Source organism: Bubalus bubalis, chromosome 14 (assembly GCF_019923935.1).
Source record: "Bubalus bubalis isolate 160015118507 breed Murrah chromosome 14, NDDB_SH_1, whole genome shotgun sequence".
In the NCBI taxonomy this organism is placed as follows: Eukaryota; Metazoa; Chordata; class Mammalia; order Artiodactyla; family Bovidae; genus Bubalus; species Bubalus bubalis.
Genome location: NC_059170.1, coordinates 79,910,965 through 79,929,543, shown reverse-complemented (window position 1 = coordinate 79,929,543; position 18,579 = coordinate 79,910,965). Strand labels below are relative to the sequence as shown.

Here is an 18,579-nt window from a genome sequence, read left to right as displayed (position 1 = left end):
GGAGCCTGCCTGTGTGTTTCCTGAGGTCTGAGTGCTTTGGCAGGTTGTTACCCTGACTGCAGGTAAGGCCTGGCCTCCGCTGCCTGCCAGCCAGGCCGCCGTTGCCCTCTTCTGGTAAGGGGCTCACGCTGCAAATGTCCCAAGTTTTACAGGGAGGGAAAACTCCAGCTCATCTTTCACTGTTGGTCAACTACACTGCCAGCTGGCAGAAAGTCCTATAGTGAAGTGAATGTTTGGTTTAAGATGTTGTAAGATATACTCAGACCATGGAACCATGTGAGGGTCTAACCTTACTTACAGTTTTGGCTCTTGGGAGCTACCTTCAATATCCATATCGTTTTCCACAGTCAGGCAACTTTCTCTTTGGCGAAAAAGAGTTCCTTCAACCTTTTCTCTGCCTAGCAAACCCTGTCTGACTGCTTCATTAGCTCACACATGTGTGAGTTTGCATCCCTGATAATGGCAGCAAATGCAGGGAATATGGTTTTAATAAAATTTTCGTATCTAATATCTCTGAAGCATTAGGGCCCAGAACACTATAGGCCTGGGGTAAACAATTTATATCCAATAGGAGCATTTTAGCCTTGCTTGATGACATACTTACACAGTTTTTAATTTAGAGATGAGTTTATGTTACATGGGAAAACTTAAGAATATATTAAAATAACTAACTGTTGGAAAGGGGACGTGAGGATATGGGGTTACCATGTATGGTGGTGAAGCTGTAGCCAAAAGCCAGTTTCTGTTCTGCTGCTGCTTGTTCTTTCCTGATGCGTCTCTGACTGGCAGCCTGTCTTTCCCTCCCCACCTGGGAGGGAGGTAAACCGTGTGGGCTTTGCTGTTTCAAGGACCATTGTCGTGAATACCTGGAGTGGAAACACTATTTTGTGAGGCATTTAAGCACTTCCTTAGTACAACACCATTTAATAGATTTTTAAATGACCCATTAAGTAGCTATTTGGCACTTAAAACCTTGAGAGTGTCCCCAGTCCAAGCTAGCTACCCTACTTGTTTTGGTTACTAAGGATCTAAACACATAATGTTGATCTTTTTAAGCTGGATCAGTTTGATGTTTGCAGTTCGTTGATCAGTATAATTTTTCTAGGAAGTTAATAATGACAAGACATACATCAAATAGTCATGATCTCAGTATAATATTAATGATGCATGAGATGACTCTTCAGGGTTACCCCATCCACCCTGTGCTGAGACCCCCCACAGACTGCCCTGAATAAAAATGGTCAGACAACTGTCTCTCCCACGAATGGGCAGTTACCATTTAGATTTTTACAAAAGTAGTGATACAGTCGATTCTAAAAATGTTATCTGTTCAGAATTCCTGCATTTATTTTTTCATTCATTCATTCCTTGGTTTAGGCCTTTTTTGAGGTTAGTAGTAACACACGAATGCTTTATAGAGTGGAGGTAACCTGTCAGTTGGCCTTGTGATGAATCATGGGACAGAATTGTTTGTTAGCAGATTATATCTTCAGACTCATGGGAAAAACCCTCATTGATAACATCCATCAGGATCATGGCTGAGAGGACCCTTTCCGTGTTTTCTGGGCAGTAGGGCAGGAGGAGCAGTAGCCCCGGCGCTCTCCTCCAGCTGGGCATTTGGTGGGGCATCTTTCGCTCTGGATTCTCTGCCCTTCTCTGTCTTCCACCCTCTCTGGGCTGGCCCTGGATCCCAACCGGTCCTCCAATGCCTGAGAAGCCCTCTGACTTCACATGGGAGTTTCTGGAGCAGGACCTCTTTCCTTAGGTACTAATGACAGCATGAACCAGATGATCCTTTGTTGTGGGCCGTCCTGTGTATTGTGAAACATTTAGCAGCCATTCTGGACTCCACCCTCCGGATGCCATTCAAGACAACCCTAAATGCTTCCAGACATTGCACGCTGGGGAGTGCAGGGGGAGATGGGGGTGATTTTTGCCTCAGAACAGCAGTTCTAGACTATGAATGGTGTATTCCTTCTGCTTTAGCCGCATTACTTGGAGGTAAATTGCACTGTCACACTTTTCTCAGGAGGTGCTGATATATGGCACATGATGTATTTTAGCCTGAAGATTGATTAATTTGAGGAATTCAGGGTAAGGAATAGATTTTCTGTTGAAGGCTAATGCTCAAGGGAGAGTTAATCAGGGGGTGCATACCAAAAACAATTCAATTTAGCTTCTTTTTTCTCACCAAGAAAAATATTTAGTTCCCTACTTTGTTTAAATTAGGAACAGGCATAATAAAACTTTATTTCATAGGAATAACTAACTGTAAACTTCATCCTTGCCATGTTGAGGCAGAGATGAGGAGGGGAGGATCGAAGCAGGCAAATGATGTGTAGAGATAAGGAAGAGTAAAATCTAAAATGGAAAGAAGGGACAGGAATTTGAGGGGAACAGAAAGCAGATTGGAGGAAGAAAGACTTGACATGATAGTGACTGTCTTGAAAATTGCTCCTGCTGCTCATCTAGCAGCAGAGTTCTCTTTTCAAAAATTATTACTTGTTACCTACTAATGATTAGTAAATTGATCAGATCAGATCAGTCGCTCAGTCGTGTCCGACTCTTTGCGACCCCATGAATCACAGCACGCCAGGCCTCCCTGTCCATCGTCAACTCCCAGAGTTCACTCAGACTCATGTCCATCGACTCAGTGATGCCATCCAGCCATCTCATCCTCTGTCGTCCCCTTCTCCTCTTGCCCCCAATCCCTCCCAGCATCAGAGTCTTTTCCAATGAGTCAACTCTTCGCATGAGGTGGCCAAAGTACTGGAGTTTCAGCTTTAGCATCATTCCTTCCAAAGAAATCCCAGGGCTGATCTCCTTCAGAATGCACTGGTTGGATCTCCTTGCAGTCCAAGGGACTCTCAAGAGTCTTCTCTAACACCACAGTTCAAAAGCATCAATTCTTCTGCACTCAGCCTTCTTCACAGTCCAACTCTCACATTCATACATGACCACAGGAAAAACCATAGCCTTGACTAGACGAACCTTTGTTGGCAAAGTAATGTCTCTGCTTTTGAATATGCTATCTAGGTTGGTCATAGCTTTCCTTCCAAGGAGTAAGCATCTTTTAATTTCATGGCTGCAGTCACCATCTGCAGTGATTTTGGAGCCCAGAAAAATAAAGTCTGACACTGTTTCCACTGTTTCCCATCTATTTCCCATGAAGTGATGGGACCAGATGCCATGATCTTCGTTTTCTGAATGTTGAGCTTTAAGCCAACTTTTTCACTCTCCACTTTCACTTTCATCAAGAGGCTTTTGAGTTCCTCTTCACTTTCTGCCATAAGGGTGGTGTCATCTGCATATCTGAGGTTATTGATATTTCTCCCGGCAATCTTGATTCCAGTTGTGTTTCTTCCAGTCCAGCGTTTCTCATGATGTACTCTGCGTAAATTTATCAGTGTGCATAAATCTTCAGTTGCTCTCATTAGTAAATCTTCAGAGAATTCTTGGAAAGACTGGGAGGGAGGGGAGAGAGGGAGTGTGTGCAGGGGACAGGGGTTTGCTGGTACAAAGGATCATTATATTTTGGTTTGTAGGGGAAAAAATGACCAATGAAATATATCACCTCCAAGGGTAGGAAGAATCAAGCAGATACCAGGGTCTGCTTCCCTGTCTCTAGTTTGTAAGGGCACATGCAGACTTCAGATTGAAATCGTTTGAAGATGACCTTTTCCACAGTGGTTCTCAACCCAGCAAGCAGGCTACAATCAGGTAGGGCGATATTAAACAATACTGATGTCCAGGCCCAATTCTGCTGTCTCCCAGTCTGATTACGTTGGTCTGGGGCAGGATTTGGACACAGGCTTTCAGTATTACCCAGGGTATCCTGATGAGCTGTCAGGGGTGCACAGCCCTCTTCTTAGGCCGATGGGCCTCAAAGTGTGGTCTCCAGCAGGAGCAGCATCACCTGGCAGTGTTAGAAATGCATGTTCTCTGTCCCACCTCCAGCTGTGAAATAAGAAACCCTGGGCGTGAGCCTTGGCAATCCATGTCTGTAACCTGCTCTCCTGATGAATCTGATAAATGGTCAAGTTTGAGAAACACTAGTTCAGGCAGTGGGTAGCGGTGCTTGGAAGACGTTGAATCCCGAGTCAAGAAAACGGAGTAGCAGCTGGTAGAAATATCACCTGCAGCCGCTGAGACCGTCTTCAGAGTTCAGTCGCCTCAGGAGACTCCTCACTTATGCAAGGAGAGCGCCTGGAAGCTGTAACTTTCCACCGAGAGCCTTCATGAGGCTTAATTGCTAACGTGTAGGTAGCAGCTGATACCAAGTTGTCTCTCCCACTGGTTTCTGTGAAGCTTTCAACCTTGCTCTCAATATTCTTAATTAATGATCTTCAGCTTCTGAAGCCATTTCATCAGTGGTCTCCTGTCCCAGCACGTTTCCCTTTGAGCTGTCCTTGAAAGCGGTGTTATTCCCAGCAGTCAATTAGAAAAGGAAAATGGAAGCGGCTCTATGCAAGTCCTGTGACCAATTAACTGCCTCTCTTCTCTCCCCTTTGCCATTCTGTAAAGAGGGCTCGGGGAAGAAAGCCTCCGACTCCCCCAGCAGGCCCCGCCCGTGTTCGTCTAAAGTCTTCTGTCATCCCATTTGCTATTTCAATTTCCTGCCTTAGCCACAAACTAGTTGAAAATTCCCTTTGAACTCGTGCGCATTTTGTAGAAACCTGATGAAGCAGCGATGAAAGTCCTTAAGAGTCCTGAGATGCAGGGCAGGGCTAGAAGGGAAATTCAAGCACCAAATTTTAAGGTTCATTCTCAGGGAAAGCCAAGGGATTAGGAGCGATTATGGTGGCTGCAATAATAATTTTAAGAATTCTCCTTGAATTTTGTTTTCTAATTTGATAAGGCAGGGTCAAATTGAAAGGGGTGAGAGGTGAAGGGAAACTTAAACTGCTTAATCCTCTAATTGTCAGTAACAGCTTTTATGGCTTCACTTTCTCTTTACAAGGAAAACACCTTGAACTAAAACAGTTCTGTTGGATCAGCACCGACTGTGGTAAAGTTCAGAGAAATTTCCCAGGTTAGTCCCTATCATTCCCTCACATGCCATCCTGAGGAGCCTTCTGGAATTCCCTGCAGGATGGGAATCCCCTTGCATCACCAGGCACTTCCTATTACAGGGTTCCCGATGTTGTTTTCTCTTTTGGTTTTAGTCTCTCATTCAAATAACGGGACCAGGGTTTCTGAACCAGGAGTCACTTTAGGGAAGTATCTGTGCTGTTCAGGACAGTAACTACCAAGTAGAGTAGCCATAAGTTCATTAATAAATCAATTGCTAATAAATATGCCAGCAAATTTGGAAAACTCAGCAGTGGCCACAGGACTGGAAAAGATCAGTTTTCATCCCAATCCCAAAGAAAGGCAATGCCAAAGAATGCTCAAACTACCACACAATTGCACTCATCTCACACGCTAGTAAAGTAATGCTCAAAATTCTCCAAGCCAGGCTTCAGCAATATGTGAAGCATGAACTTCTAGATGTTCAAGCTGGTTTGAGAAAAGGCAGAGGAACCAGAGATCAAATTGCCAACATCCGCTGGATCATCAAGAAACCAAGAGAGTTCCAGAAAAACATCTATTTCTGCTTTATTGACTATGCCAAAGCCTTTGACTGTGTGGATCACAATAAACTGGAAAATTCTGAAAGATGGAAATACCAGACCACCTGACCTGCCTCTTGAGAAACCTATATGCAGGTCAGGAAGCAACAGTTAGAACTGGACATGGAACAACAGACTGGTTCCAAATAGGAAAAGGAGTACATCAGGGCTGTATATTGTCACCCTGCTTATTTAACTTATATGCTGAGTACATCATGAGAAACACTGGGCTGGATGAAGCACAAGCTGGAACTAAGATAGCTGGGAGAAATATCAATAGCCTCAGATATGCAGATGACACCACCCTTATGGCAGAAAGTGAAGAGGAACTAAAAAGCCTCCTGATGAAAGTGAAAGTGGAGAGTGAAAAAGTTGGCTTAAAGCTCAACATTCAGAAAACGAAGATCATGGCATCCGGTCCCATCACTTCATGGGAAATAGATGGGGAAACAGTGGAAACAGTGTCAGACTTTATTTTTTGGGGCTCCAAAATCACTGCAGATGGTGATTGCACCCATGAAATTAAAAGATGCTTACTCCTTGGAAGGAAAGTTATGACCAACCTAGACAGCATTTTAAAAAGCAGAGACATTACTTTGCCAACAAAGATCCGTCTAGTCAAGGCTATGGTTTTTCCAGTGGTCATGTGTGGATGTGAGAGTTGGACTGTGAAGAAAGCTGAGCACCGAAGAATTGATGCCTTTGAACTGTGGTGTTGGAGAAGACTCTTGTGAGTCCCTTGGACTGCAAGGAGATCCAACCAGTCCATTCTAAAGGAGATCAGTCCTGGGTGTTCTTTGGAAGGACTGATGTTGAAGCTGAAACTCTAATACTTTGGCCACCTCATGCAAAGAGTTGACTCATTGGAAATGACCCTGATGCTGGGAGGGATTGAGGGCAGGAGGAGAAGGGGATGACAGAGGATGAAATGGCTGGATGGCATCACCGACTCGATGAACATGAGTTTGGGTGAATTCCGGGAGTTGGTGAAGCACAGGGAGGCCTGGTGTGCTGCAATTCATGAGGTCGCAAAGAGTCAGACGCCACTTGAGCGACTGAACTGAACTGAAAATTATAAACTAAAAACTTAAATGAACTAGAATTAAACTCCTAAGTTATATAAGCCTCAATGCAGGTGCTCCGTAGCCACATGTGGCTTGTGGCCAAGGTGTTGGACAGAGAGACACAGAACATTTCTGTCATCACAGGAAGTTATCGGATTGCGCTTTGTTGATTTTGTCACCCCCATTAGTTGGAATACAGCAACTGCAAATGATACCATTATTTGTTAACTATTCCCAGTTTTGGCTGGATGGCATCACCGACTCTATGGACCTGTGTTTGAGCAAGCTACAGGAGTTGGTGAGACAGGGAAGCCTGGCGTACTACAGTCCATGGGGGCAAAGAGCCTGACACGACTGAGCGGCTGAACTGAACTGATTCCCAATTTATTAGTTAGCTACTCTTTTTAACTGCTACTCTGTTTTTTTCTCTTTGAATTTAATCCTAAGGATATCTGTGTGAGAGCTATCCCCTTTTATAGACAAGAGGATGAGGTTCAGAGAGCCTGAGAAACTTGCTCCAGGCTTTATAGCCAGTAAAAGCTACAGCCGGTGGTGGGATACATGCCTGCTTGAATCTAAAAGCCAATGCTTTGTATGTGAAATTGTTTCCAAAGGTAGCATCTCAGATTCTTGAGGTTGGTAAGCCCACATCCTTAGGGGTACGCGAAGAAAAAACAAAACACTAACCAGTGTTGTGCTGGATGATTGCAGTGGCCAGTCAGTCAAATGCAGCAGATCAGTAGCATACCTTTCCCTGTGTCGTTTTCCTGACTGCTCCCGACTAGCCCAGTGCCCCGTAATAACAAGGCAGTGTTTATACAGTTGTCTGTTTTCATGTGTTCTATGTCAACACAGTGTAGTCTCCCAGCTTGGCTGCTGAGCATACCCCATCCCATGGCACATCGTTTCCTGGTTGGAAAGCCTGCTGGCCAGAAAGTCTTCCTTATGTGAAGCTGATACTTGTCTCCTTGGGATTTCTCTGCTCTTAACTGGTTTTGTATCCCTGAGGCCCTAAAGCCCTGAAAAGGATCATTCTTCCACCTTTAAAAGTCCTGGTAATATTATTTTATCCTGATTGTTTTCTTTTTTAGGTTAATCATTTCACTTGGTTCAACTGATCCTCATAACGTGATTTTCAGTGTTGCTCTTATCCTGGTCTCTCTTATGGTTTGTCTCTATTTGAATGTTGATACTAATTGAGTGTTAAATGTGTAAAACATAGCCATTGTAATGCTTATCCTGGCCAATACTGTGAAGGCAAACTAAAAGGACATTTCCATCATCAACCACAGCATTATGCTGTCCACTCACAGAGCTTCCCCTAGACTAAGATGACCTCTGTGCTCGGGCTGTTAGTTTTTTTGAATCAAATGTTGACCTTTGTGCTTGCTTAGTTGCTCAGTTGTGTCCGACTCTGTCCGACTCCATTGACTGTAGCCCACCAGGCTCCTCTGTCCATGGGGATTCTCCAGGCAAGAATACTGGAAGGGGTAGCCATGCCCTTCTCCAGGGGATCTTCCCAATCCAGGGATCAAACCCAGGTTTCCTGCACTGCAGGCTGATTCTTTACCGTCTGAGCCACCTACATATATTCTTGTTAAATCCCATCTAGTTAAGTTGAGGGCTTCCCAGGCAGCACTAGTGGTAAAGAACACGCCTGCTGATGCCGGGAACATAAGAGACTGCAGGTTTGATCCCTGAGTTGGGAAGATCCCCTGGAGAAGGGCATGGCTACCCCTTCCAGTATTCTTGGTGGGGAAATCCTATGGACAGAGGAGCCTGGTTGATCTCATCTTTCTGAGTTACAGAGATCTAGGTTTTTTTGTTTGTTTCTTGTTTTTGTGCCAGATTCAGTTTTTGCTGTGCAGCCTCATCCATTGACTTTGTGGCATGTTCACCACGTCTTCATGTCACTGCTGAGAATGTGGACCAAGACCAGGGTCAAGGGAAAAGCTCTTCACCATCTCCCTCCATTTTGTGATTTAGCCATTAATGACTTCTGTGGCTATCGTTGTTGAACTAGTTATAGATCCATCTAAGTGTCATTTCATCCATGATGAAATTTTTCTGTTTTTTCTTTACCAAGATTCATTTGTTCATTCACAGATTCATTCAGTCAATATTTGCTGGCACCAGGCAGGCCCTCTTGCAGGGAGAACTGTTCAGGTTTGTTAACAGATGGGTTGCAGAATATGAGAGACAGAGGCATCCGGGATGACTCTACGGTTTTGACCTGAATGGCTAGCAGAGTGGAGTTGTCATTTCCCAAGTCAAATCAGGTAAACCTAGTGGGAGCAGATTTGAGGGTAACATGTTAGTAGTTTGGTTTTGAACTTGTGAAGTTGTAAATTTCTATTTGGAGATGGAGACTGTCTGACTGGATATGTGCATCTCCAGCTGGAGAAAGGTCTGGGTTGGAACAGAAACATTGGACATGACTGATATGTGAAGCCTTGAGACTAATGGGCGTGTAGGTGGAGACAAAGAGATCAAAGGACTGAGCTCTGTTTAGATGTTGGTGCAGTGGGGACAAGCGTGCAAAGGAGGCTGAGGAGCAGCCAGTGAGGAGGGAGAACCAGGAAAAGCAAGGTGGCCTGGAAGTGAGGGTTTCAAGGATCAAGTGAAGGAACCACTTTGTTACGATGGCACCGAGGGCTTCCCTGTGACTCAGTGGTAAAGAACCTGCCTGCCTGTGCAGGAGACACGGGTTCGATCCCTGATCCAGGATGATCCCACATGCCACAGTACAACTGAGCCCCTATGCCACAACTTTTTGAGTCTGTGCTTTAGAGCCTGGGAGATGCAACTCCTGAAGCCCATGTATCCTAGAGCCCATGTTCAGCACAAGAAAAGTCACCTCAGTGAGACGCCTGCACACCACACTAGAGAAAGTCTGAGCAGCAGTGAAGATCCGGTACAGCGAAAAATAAATAAATAAAATTATTTTTTAAAAAGGTGATGCCGAGAGTCACTTACTGTGAGGACTGAGAACTGTTTACTGGATTGGCTGCGTGAAATGTCATAGGTAACCTTGACAAAAGCTGCTTTGGTTCTGTTGTTCAGGCAAAACGATGTTACGGGAAACTGCCTGATTCCCGGCTGAGGTTCGTGTCTGCTTTGTCAGTCAGATTTCGCCAGTTGTCACAGACTAGGCGCCGTGGCAGAGGGTACTGAGGTTAGTTGTCTTAACTTGGCTTCTTCTGGATCCTCTCTAATAGTCTCTTAGGGCTTAGGTTTATGGCCACAAAGCCTGCCTTCCTCCCCCTTCTGCAAAACGCAGTGCCGTCTGCCCCTCTCCAGGATCTCGTGGCGACTCCAGCGCTTCTCATTACCCCAGGGGCCAAGCTGTGTGCAGTGCTCACCCTCTTTGTGCTTCAAGGTAGGTTTCCCTGAACCCAGTGGTCTGGACTCATTTAAAGGACTTAAGTGCAGTGTGTGACCTCCCTGTCTGTTTTGGGCTTACAGCTTCCTTCCTTTCCATTTCTGGGCTTTACTTTCCATTTCTTCCTAAGACCCTACCTTGGTCCATCTGGTAGGTTTCCTTTTCCCTTTGGATTTCTGTCACCATCATCCTCATCCAGAGGGCAGTTTTTAAGATGCTCAGGGAAGCCTTATTGTATCTGTGGTTCTCAACCCTGGCTGTACATCACATTTATCTTTGAAGTGTTTCTGGTTTTTCTTTTTAAGGAAAATAATAATTTGAGTTTCTTAGAATTCTAAGACAATTATCGTCTTATCATTATGATAAAATCGTGGTGTACTTTTCTCTTGGGTTTTAGAATTATATTCTGATGACCTGTTGCCATCTGTTGTATTACATTGTGAAACCCAGTTAGATTTTTTTCCCCTTCCTTTCTAATGTAACCTCCAGAAAACTTCCTGTATTGTATAAAGCACGCCAGAGTAGTCCTCAATGAGGTATAGTAGCCAACAGCAGAAGTGCGTAGACTAGAACCTGCACCAGAATCATCTAGAGGCCTTGTTAAAACACAGGCTACTGGACTCCACATCTGTAACTTTTGGTGGAGCAGGTCTGAATTTGCATATCAGACAAGCCCCGGAAGATACTGATGCTACTGATGCTGTGAGCGCTAGACCTCCAGACTCTAGTGGACAAATATCCTTAAGGCTGTATGCACAGAGAGCTTTCCTGAACCTGCAGAACCAGGGTGGCCAGGCACAGAGGGGGCTGGCGCTTGACGGGGCTGGGCCTCTGAGACGTCAGTTGCCCTGCTGCCCTGCAGCAGTGGAGACTCCTCGTGTGCCGGAGGCCTCGGGTCCTCCCTCTGAGGTGGGCTTTGGCTGCACCGTGTGCCTGGCTCCCCGTGACTTCTGTGATGGTTACAGTAGCCTTGTCTTGAGCCTGTCAGAGTCGGCTTGGAAAAGCCTTAGCCCTACCCAGGTTAGAAGAGTAAAAGGAGCCCCTTTTATCACCAGAACCTACACAAAATAATACTCCAGAGACAATTAGATGACAGCTGGATTGAACAGAGGTGCCTGTCACAGCTCTACTGGACAAGTCCTTTGTTATATTTGAAAATAGAGCAGATTCCAGAGGAAAAGTACTAATGTGAAGAGCTCCTTAAGATATTTTACATTAACCAGATAAACAGAATTCCTCCAAGGTATCCAGAGCCGCCTGAGTGCTCCTCAGAGATGCTCTGGTTCCCCCACGCCCACCCCAAGAGGCAGGAAACCTGTGCCACCATCCTGGATCTCCCTTCCTCTTTCAAGAAACCTCCCTCCAGGACTGACCACCCTGTAGAACAGTCCACACATTCTGACCATTGATTACTAGGGGAATATTTACAGGATTTTTGTTTTCATTTTTGATTCATTTATATTCTGTGATAAATTTCTGTAACTGATAGGCTGCACTGCTTTCCATTTGTTCTTGACATTGAAGAATGCCATAATTCTTTGGGAATATAAAAGAAAAGTTTTTAACATGTTAATTTTTAAGGCTTACATTGAAATTCACATTCCAAATCTTCTTTTTTTTAATTTATTTATTTTTTAATTGAAGGATAATTGCTTTACAGAATTTTGCTGTTTTCTGTCAAACCGCAACATGATCCAAAGCTTCTTGATGACACAGACTGGGTAAAGCGGTGAGCAGAATTTGAGGCACCAGCACCCCTGGTGTTCACCACTTTTCATTTTCAGCTTACTAGGTGGTTGGCCATTAGTAGTCCTGAGCAGGCTTCTGACCAGCCGAAATGCTGCTAAACTGAATGGGGCTTGTTTTTCTAGCCACTTAAGACCCTCTCAAGATAAGTTCCCTATAGACAAGTACAGAATAATTTCTGTCACAGCATCTTTTCATTTCATGCTCTCCGTTGCAGAAATACATGAGAAGAGGGTTCAGTGTAACCTGGTGTGATTACAAGCAATCTGTTCTTCTGAGAAGCAGCGTGTGGTTAGAGTAAAGGGATTATGAGGCATTTATTAGCTTTTAATAGGAATAGGTGGAAGCCTGTGCCCAGGCTGTTTGTAACTCTTTTGGAACTGACAATTAAGACTTCATTTAAAATACTCTGGAGTTGGAAGCAGATTCTACCTTTGGAGACAAACAAAACAAAATAACCTGTCTTTCTTTCTTGAGCTCTTTGGATGGCTAGCACTGTGCTCCAGTCTTGTTCCTGGATTCTCTCACTTAGTCCTCAGAACAGCCCTGTAAAGCATCTTTCATTATTGTCCTGTTGTGCCCTAAGGGCCTTAACCCGGGGCCTGTGGTCTGAGGTGCAGGCAGGGGGCTGTGCCAGGCCCATGCTGCCCCTCACCACCCTGTTGCTCGCTGCTCACAGGCTCTGTATGTGGCGCAGACTGGTCTCCTAGGAATGGTGGCCTGGGGGTTCCACTGAAAAGGAGAAGTTTTGGAAAATCATTGAGGTTAGTGTTTAAAGAAATGAAGTCAGTTCTTACCTTTCCAAGGGAGTGACTGAGGGTGTGTTTCTAGCTGCACTCTTCATACAGTGATGGATTGTAGAAGCTGTGATTCGGCCTCAAATGCTCCGTAAAGGTTCCAGAGCATCTGTGAAACTTAAGCCAGCCTTCATCACACCACTTTGTTGTCTGCTTTCTTCTGAGCGGCACTTTGCTCCCCTTCTCAGATCTTGTCCATGGAGACTGTGAAGCACTGTGTGAGCACTTTAGGTAAGACCCCCCAAACCCTTTCTCTGCAGGAGACCAGAGACAACCTACCGAAGGACACCAGCCCCTGGCTCTGTTTTGTCCTCCTTTTTGAAGCTGTCATCGCAGATGTTAGCTCTGCTCTTCTGCCATCTTCTTTCCTCACTCCTGTGTGATTTGCTCCCTGCCCATGTACAACCTTTTCCCAACCATGGCAATAAATCTGTTAAGAAAAACAAACATGTGACTGGGAAGGCCTATAATCCCTGACCTGTAGTCAGACGCCTGCAGCAGAAACCAAACAAGAGAGACACTCTCACTCCTCCTGATCCCTCAGACAAGTGGCACCCTGCCCTGCATCCCTCTCCACCCGGAAAAACTTGACTTCAAGGGACCAGCCATCCATTCACAACCAAGGAAGCCCTGAGTGCGTTCCCTCTAATGGGTCTGAATTCATGTAGGCGATCCGGGGTTTCATCAGAAGGTGCGACCCTGATCTTCTGGCGTGGGGTGGTGGACATGTCTTCCTGTTTTCTAGGGTGACAGCATTCTGTTCACGTAGGAGGCACCCTGAGTTGTAAACACTGAACTTGATGCTGTTCTCAGGACGGGATATAGGTGCTGCTGCTGCTGCTAAGTCGCTTCAGTCGTGTCTGGCTCTGTGCGACCCCATAGACGGCAGCCCACCAGGTTTCCCCGTCCCTGGGATTCTCCAGGCAAGAACACTGGAGTGGGTTGCCATTTCCTTCTCCAATGCATGAAAGTGAAAAAATAAAGTGAAGTCGCTCAGTCGTGTCCGACTCCTAGCGACTCCATGGACTGCAGCCCACCAGGCCCCTCCATCCATGGGATTTTCCAGACAAGAGTACTGGAGTGGGTTGCCATTGCCTTCTCTGGGGATATAGGTGAGAGGGTGGTAATTCCTCCTAGTGAGAGAGCAAGCCAGACACTTAAGTACTTTTCATCACTGATGTAGTTTTTAAATTTATTGAGCAAACACTCTTCCCTGCCATCTAGGTGCTAGACTTGGTACTAGCCATTGACAACCCAAAGGTAACGGGAGGGCGCTCCTCCCCAGAGTCAGCCCCGGGAGCGGGGAGGCAAGTGGTCCTGCGTGGACAGCCTGTGACGAGTCCCATGACAGAAGCACAAATAAAATACTGTGGCGGCAGAGAAGAGCCCATTCTCGCCTAAATCTGGCCAGACAGCGCTCTGGGGGCAAGAGCTCATCGGTTGCTGCTGTTTTTGTCTCAGCTGACTCCACTGAGCTTCTCCGTGTCCTGCGGTTTTTACCATGATGTCTAGCCTCGAGACTGGTTGCCAAGACGAAGTGGAGCCCACGCTCTCCTGTTGTCTGTTCCAGAGCCGTGGGGGGTTTGCCTGCTGTGCTTGGGGGACCCGCGTGAACCAGCAGAGACCGCATCAGGTGCCAGACCTAGAGTGGCTCTTTGGGAAGCCTTTACAGGAACAGGCACATTGTGGGCCAGTGGAGTCCAAGCACAAGGTTGTAAACCCAAAGCAGCAGGAGATGGGACCTGAGAGTATACGGCATCTTGAAGGAGACCCAGTTATGTCCTTTTATAAAGGGGGAAACTGATACCCAGGGAGAGGGGAGCTGGGGCAGCCCTCCTAAGCCAGGCTGTGGTCAGAGGAGCTGGTGGTCTTGGAGTCCCGGTGCCGGCCATCCTCCTGTTTGTCAGCAGAGGCCTCTCTCCAGGCCGTCTCTGTGTGCTGGGCCCCTGACTTCACCCTGTCTAATTCTGTGCCTAAGATTCTAGAATGTTCCTTGCGCCTCGCCTGGCAAGTACTGTTGGCCAGGCCCCACACCAAACAAAACCCAGCCCTGATCACCAGGTATCTTTGGAAAGAGAGAGAGCTCTCAGGCTCCTTGGTGTCTCCAGAATGCTGAGTTGGGATGTCTGTGCCTCTCCTGGGTGTCAAGAGTTAATGCAGGGCTGCGCCGCAGGGCTGGACCCGGGACCTGGCACCCGCAGGTGCTCAGCGAATCGGGGCTGCTGTGGTCACCGGCTTGTTTCCCCCCAGGAAGTGTCTGCTCCGGGAGACGGTCTCCTCCACCGCCCCCTAACCTGCCTCGCCGCGACCATTGGTATACGCTCTCCTAAAGGGGTGCTGGTTTCTCCTCTCAAACATAAACTCCAAACTGGGGTTTCCAGAGTGAGTGAGTGAATAAGGAGCAGGCCCAGGGTGTTAAATGGCCAAAATACTTGCCTTGGCTTTTCTTCACACTGAGCTCTCTGGCGGGGCTGTCAGCGTCCTGCCTGCCACCCCACCCATCTTGGGCTCAAGGTGTCATGGTGCCCTCTCCACCCCCTTCTCCCTGGCCCCGCCTGCTCGCTCCAGGCCCTCCATGGGCGGGGCTGTAGCCTCCAAGCTGCCCCTTCGTCCAACAGGATGCCTGCTCCCCAGTAGCAGCCGCAGGAGCCAAACTCTGGGCCTGCCTCCAGCCCAGGAAAGGGAGCTGCGTGGTCCCATTCAGAGCCTTCGGGTACCCTGCCATGTGCGGCCTGGCTGGGTGTTATGGGTCAGCTCGGCACTCATCTGGAGAAAAAGGGGGCCAGTGTAATGGAGGAGGTTCCAGTCCAGGTGGCCCTAAAGGGGCCCCCACGAGGGGTCAAGAAGTGAGTCCCAAGGGGCCTTCACCAGCGGGGGATTCCTTCAAAGCAATGCATGTGGGTGGACTCCGGAATCCGGCACCTCTGGACCTGACTCCTGGGTCTGTCACTTCCCGCCTGTGTGATCTTAAGACTTCACCTTTGCCTTCCCTGACTCCACTTCCTTACCTCAACAAGTGTGAGCGACAGTCCTGTTCTTTCATTGCTCAGGGGCGAGCTTTACATCAAATACTGTGAATTAAAGGGAGAGTTTTAGACTGTGCCTTTTCTTGAGAAGTCATGGGACTTTTCAATTTTGTGCTCTATTGGTTCGTCTTGATATGAATGTATGTAATATTTTGTTGAAGTCTTTAGTAAAGTTGATGCTCTGGGAAGACAATTCCCATGTGCTTTTATGAAGACCTTTAGGAGAAACGTCTTTCTGGATTGCGTATCAGGATGGATTGGGTTATCCTCAGCCCTGATTTGTTCTATCTTACGGCTTCTAATGGGCCTCTTATTTCTCACGTTGGTAACTGGCACAAAGAGAGCAGAGTGCTACAGAGACTTAGGACGCGGTGGGGCTTTTGTTCAGACCTATCACACCTGTCGCTGGCTTCATTTTATGTCTTGACTCTTGTTTTCCTTATTTATTTTCCCATTTAAATCTTTGCCTTGTTAAGCCAAGCTGCCTTAAATCCTTCATTCCAGGTGGGTGTATGATGCCAGTGACATGTGACAGAGCTCATGTAGTTGCCCCCGGGGAATGGCTGGACCTGCCCATACGCCCACCCTTGCCCTTCCTCCCCGTACCCAGCTGCAGCTCCTGACTGTCTTCCGAATGTCCTCACGCCCACCCCACCTCTCCCAGAGCTGCCTTCTGCTGACGTTCATTAGGGGGTTTTATATATATATATAGTATGTGTGTGTGTGTGTGTGTGTGTGTGTGTGTGTGTATATATATGTATGTGTGTGTGTGGACTGTTTGGGTTTATTTTTTTCCTTTTTTATGAATTTTTAACTAATTGGAGAATAATTGTGTTACAGTACTGTGTTAATCTCTGCCATATAGAAACATGAATCCACTATGGGTACACGCACATCCCCTGCCTCTCGAGCCTCCCCACCAGCTCCCACCTCCCACTCATTAGGGTTTTGTGGTGGCTTTGAACCTGGAAGCCTGGCCCTGGGCATTTCTGCCCCCAGCCTTGAGTCTCCTTGCCCCTCGGGGCACGTTTGCGGCTCCTCCCTGTGCTGAGCCCTCCTGCCCTGTGGCCTCAACTGCTGCCCTGTGTCCACATAATGAGACTCAAGTGTCCCCAGAGCACCCCAGGCTCTCTGGGCTCTTTCTCCACACTCGGCTGTGATGCCTCCCCTCCGCCCTGGCCTCCCTCGGGCAGAGTTGGGAACTCCCTCTGGTCCAGGGGTGTGCGCTGTGGTCACACCTCCTGCAGGGCTTACCCTGAACCCCCCCGCCCCAGACGGGAATGAATAACTGAATGAATGAATGAGAGAATGTGGGGAACCTTCCACGCGTCTCAGAGTTCTGAACCTGTGTCTGAGATGCCAGCATGAATGAGAAGTGTTAACATCCTCACTTTACACTTCATTGTAAAATTAGAGGGCAAGATTTCTCTGATCCGGAGGAGGAAGCCTTGGTACTCATTAAGTTTTGGCTCTGGAATTTTTAGGCAAGAGATAGGAGAAATCACCAACATACTTGGTTGGCAGTGAGTTTGGGGTGAGGTAATCTGAGGATCCTTGAATTCCCTTTTTCTAAAAGATGGAACATGAGCGGTGTCACTGGTGAGGACATAGTTGTCACCACTCCAGAATAAGGAGGGAGAAAGTGATTCCCTGACACATCAGTGTGTGGAGCTGTCTGAATGACCCTGGCCCTGGAGCGGGGAGTCCCCAGTTTGCAGATGAGGCTGTGCTTTGCCCTAAACTCAGAGCTCAGGTGCCCTTCTCCCTCCATCTCCCTCTCCCTCCCTCCCTCCCTCCCTCCCTTCTTCCCTTTCTTCTTCTCTGCCTCTGCATAGTAAGCATTCACTCTGAGCCAGCACTGTGCTGATCCCAGGGGTTGCAGAGGGACAGAGGTGTGGTCACTGTCTCCACCCAGGAGCTGCCAGTCTGGCACGGGTGGCCCCTTCATGGAGCAGCCACTTCATGCAGAAGCAAGCACAGGAAACATCACTGATTTGGAGGAGGAAGGGGTGAACCCTTCAGAAAAGTTCCAAAGGGGTGGCCACACTCCTTCAGGGACGTGCAGGGGCCCACTGAGCACGGGAGCACTGATGCTTTGGAAGCAAAGAGCACGTGCCCAGGAGCCACGGGAGACGGTGAGGATGGGGCCTTAGCAGAGCTTGGGCCTCTGCATGGCGGGCGTGGCTCTGCTGGATGCTGAGGCTCTGAGAAGTGGTCCTAATGCTCCAAGTGGGAGATGACGTGAGCGAGGAGCCAGAGGGGAGGGGAAGGAGGAGGGAAGTATTTTAACTCTTGAAGAAGCAGAACTGGCCAGGCGTGGTGACCGATGGTGCAGGCTAAGGGGAAGGGAGGAGTGAGGGTGACTCCCAGGGTTTTGGCCGAAACCTCTGGGCGGAGGAGAGAGGAAGCTGGACCGGCCCTGGGCTGGCTGACTCCCAGCCCAAGCCGGGATGCAGCGCTTCCTCTCTCCGCAGCCACTGGGCTGAGAGAGAGCATGGCCTGTGTGGAGGACTCTGAGAGCCACTGGTGCTCCGTGCGGAAGAGCTGGCGAGAGGAGAAGCAGGCTCTAAGTGCGGAGGGGAGGGCTGGAGGCCTCGCTGCTGGCTGCCGTCAGAGCTGGCTTTCCTGCTTTTTTCCCCTTTTCACTGCTGTTTACTCATGGGAGAAAAGAAGCAAAGCTTTGAGAGTAGGGACTTCAGAAAGGCAGAATACCTGTGATTAGTGGGGGAACTGCAGAGTTCTTGTTGAAGAACTCAGAAGGCTGGCTGCACCCCTCTGCGGGAGCAGGGATGTGGGGTCTGGCAGAAAGCTCAGGAAGGTTTGAGTACCAGACTGAGAGTCAGTGATTTTTATTTTTTTAAAGACATTCTGGTCAGGCTGCTTATAAGCAAACAGACTAGCTTATTTTTTATTTTTGTTTTATATTGGAGTGTAGTTAGCACTCCAACATTA

The 18,579-nt window shown here is 47.6% G+C and overlaps 1 protein-coding gene across 1 annotated transcript in view; it reads left to right on the top strand.

Annotated features, from left to right (window-relative positions):
* Positions 1–17,485: 17,485 nt before the first annotated feature.
* Positions 17,486–18,579, top strand: part of LOC102389404 (SLX4 interacting protein) — a 91,466-nt gene continuing 90,372 nt past the window's right edge. Inside the window, exon 1 of the mRNA XM_044928300.2 lies at positions 17,486–17,762. Coding sequence (XP_044784235.1) covers positions 17,574–17,762 — 189 coding nt within the window. The 5' untranslated portion in view covers positions 17,486–17,573. The remainder of the gene's footprint in view (positions 17,763–18,579) is intronic.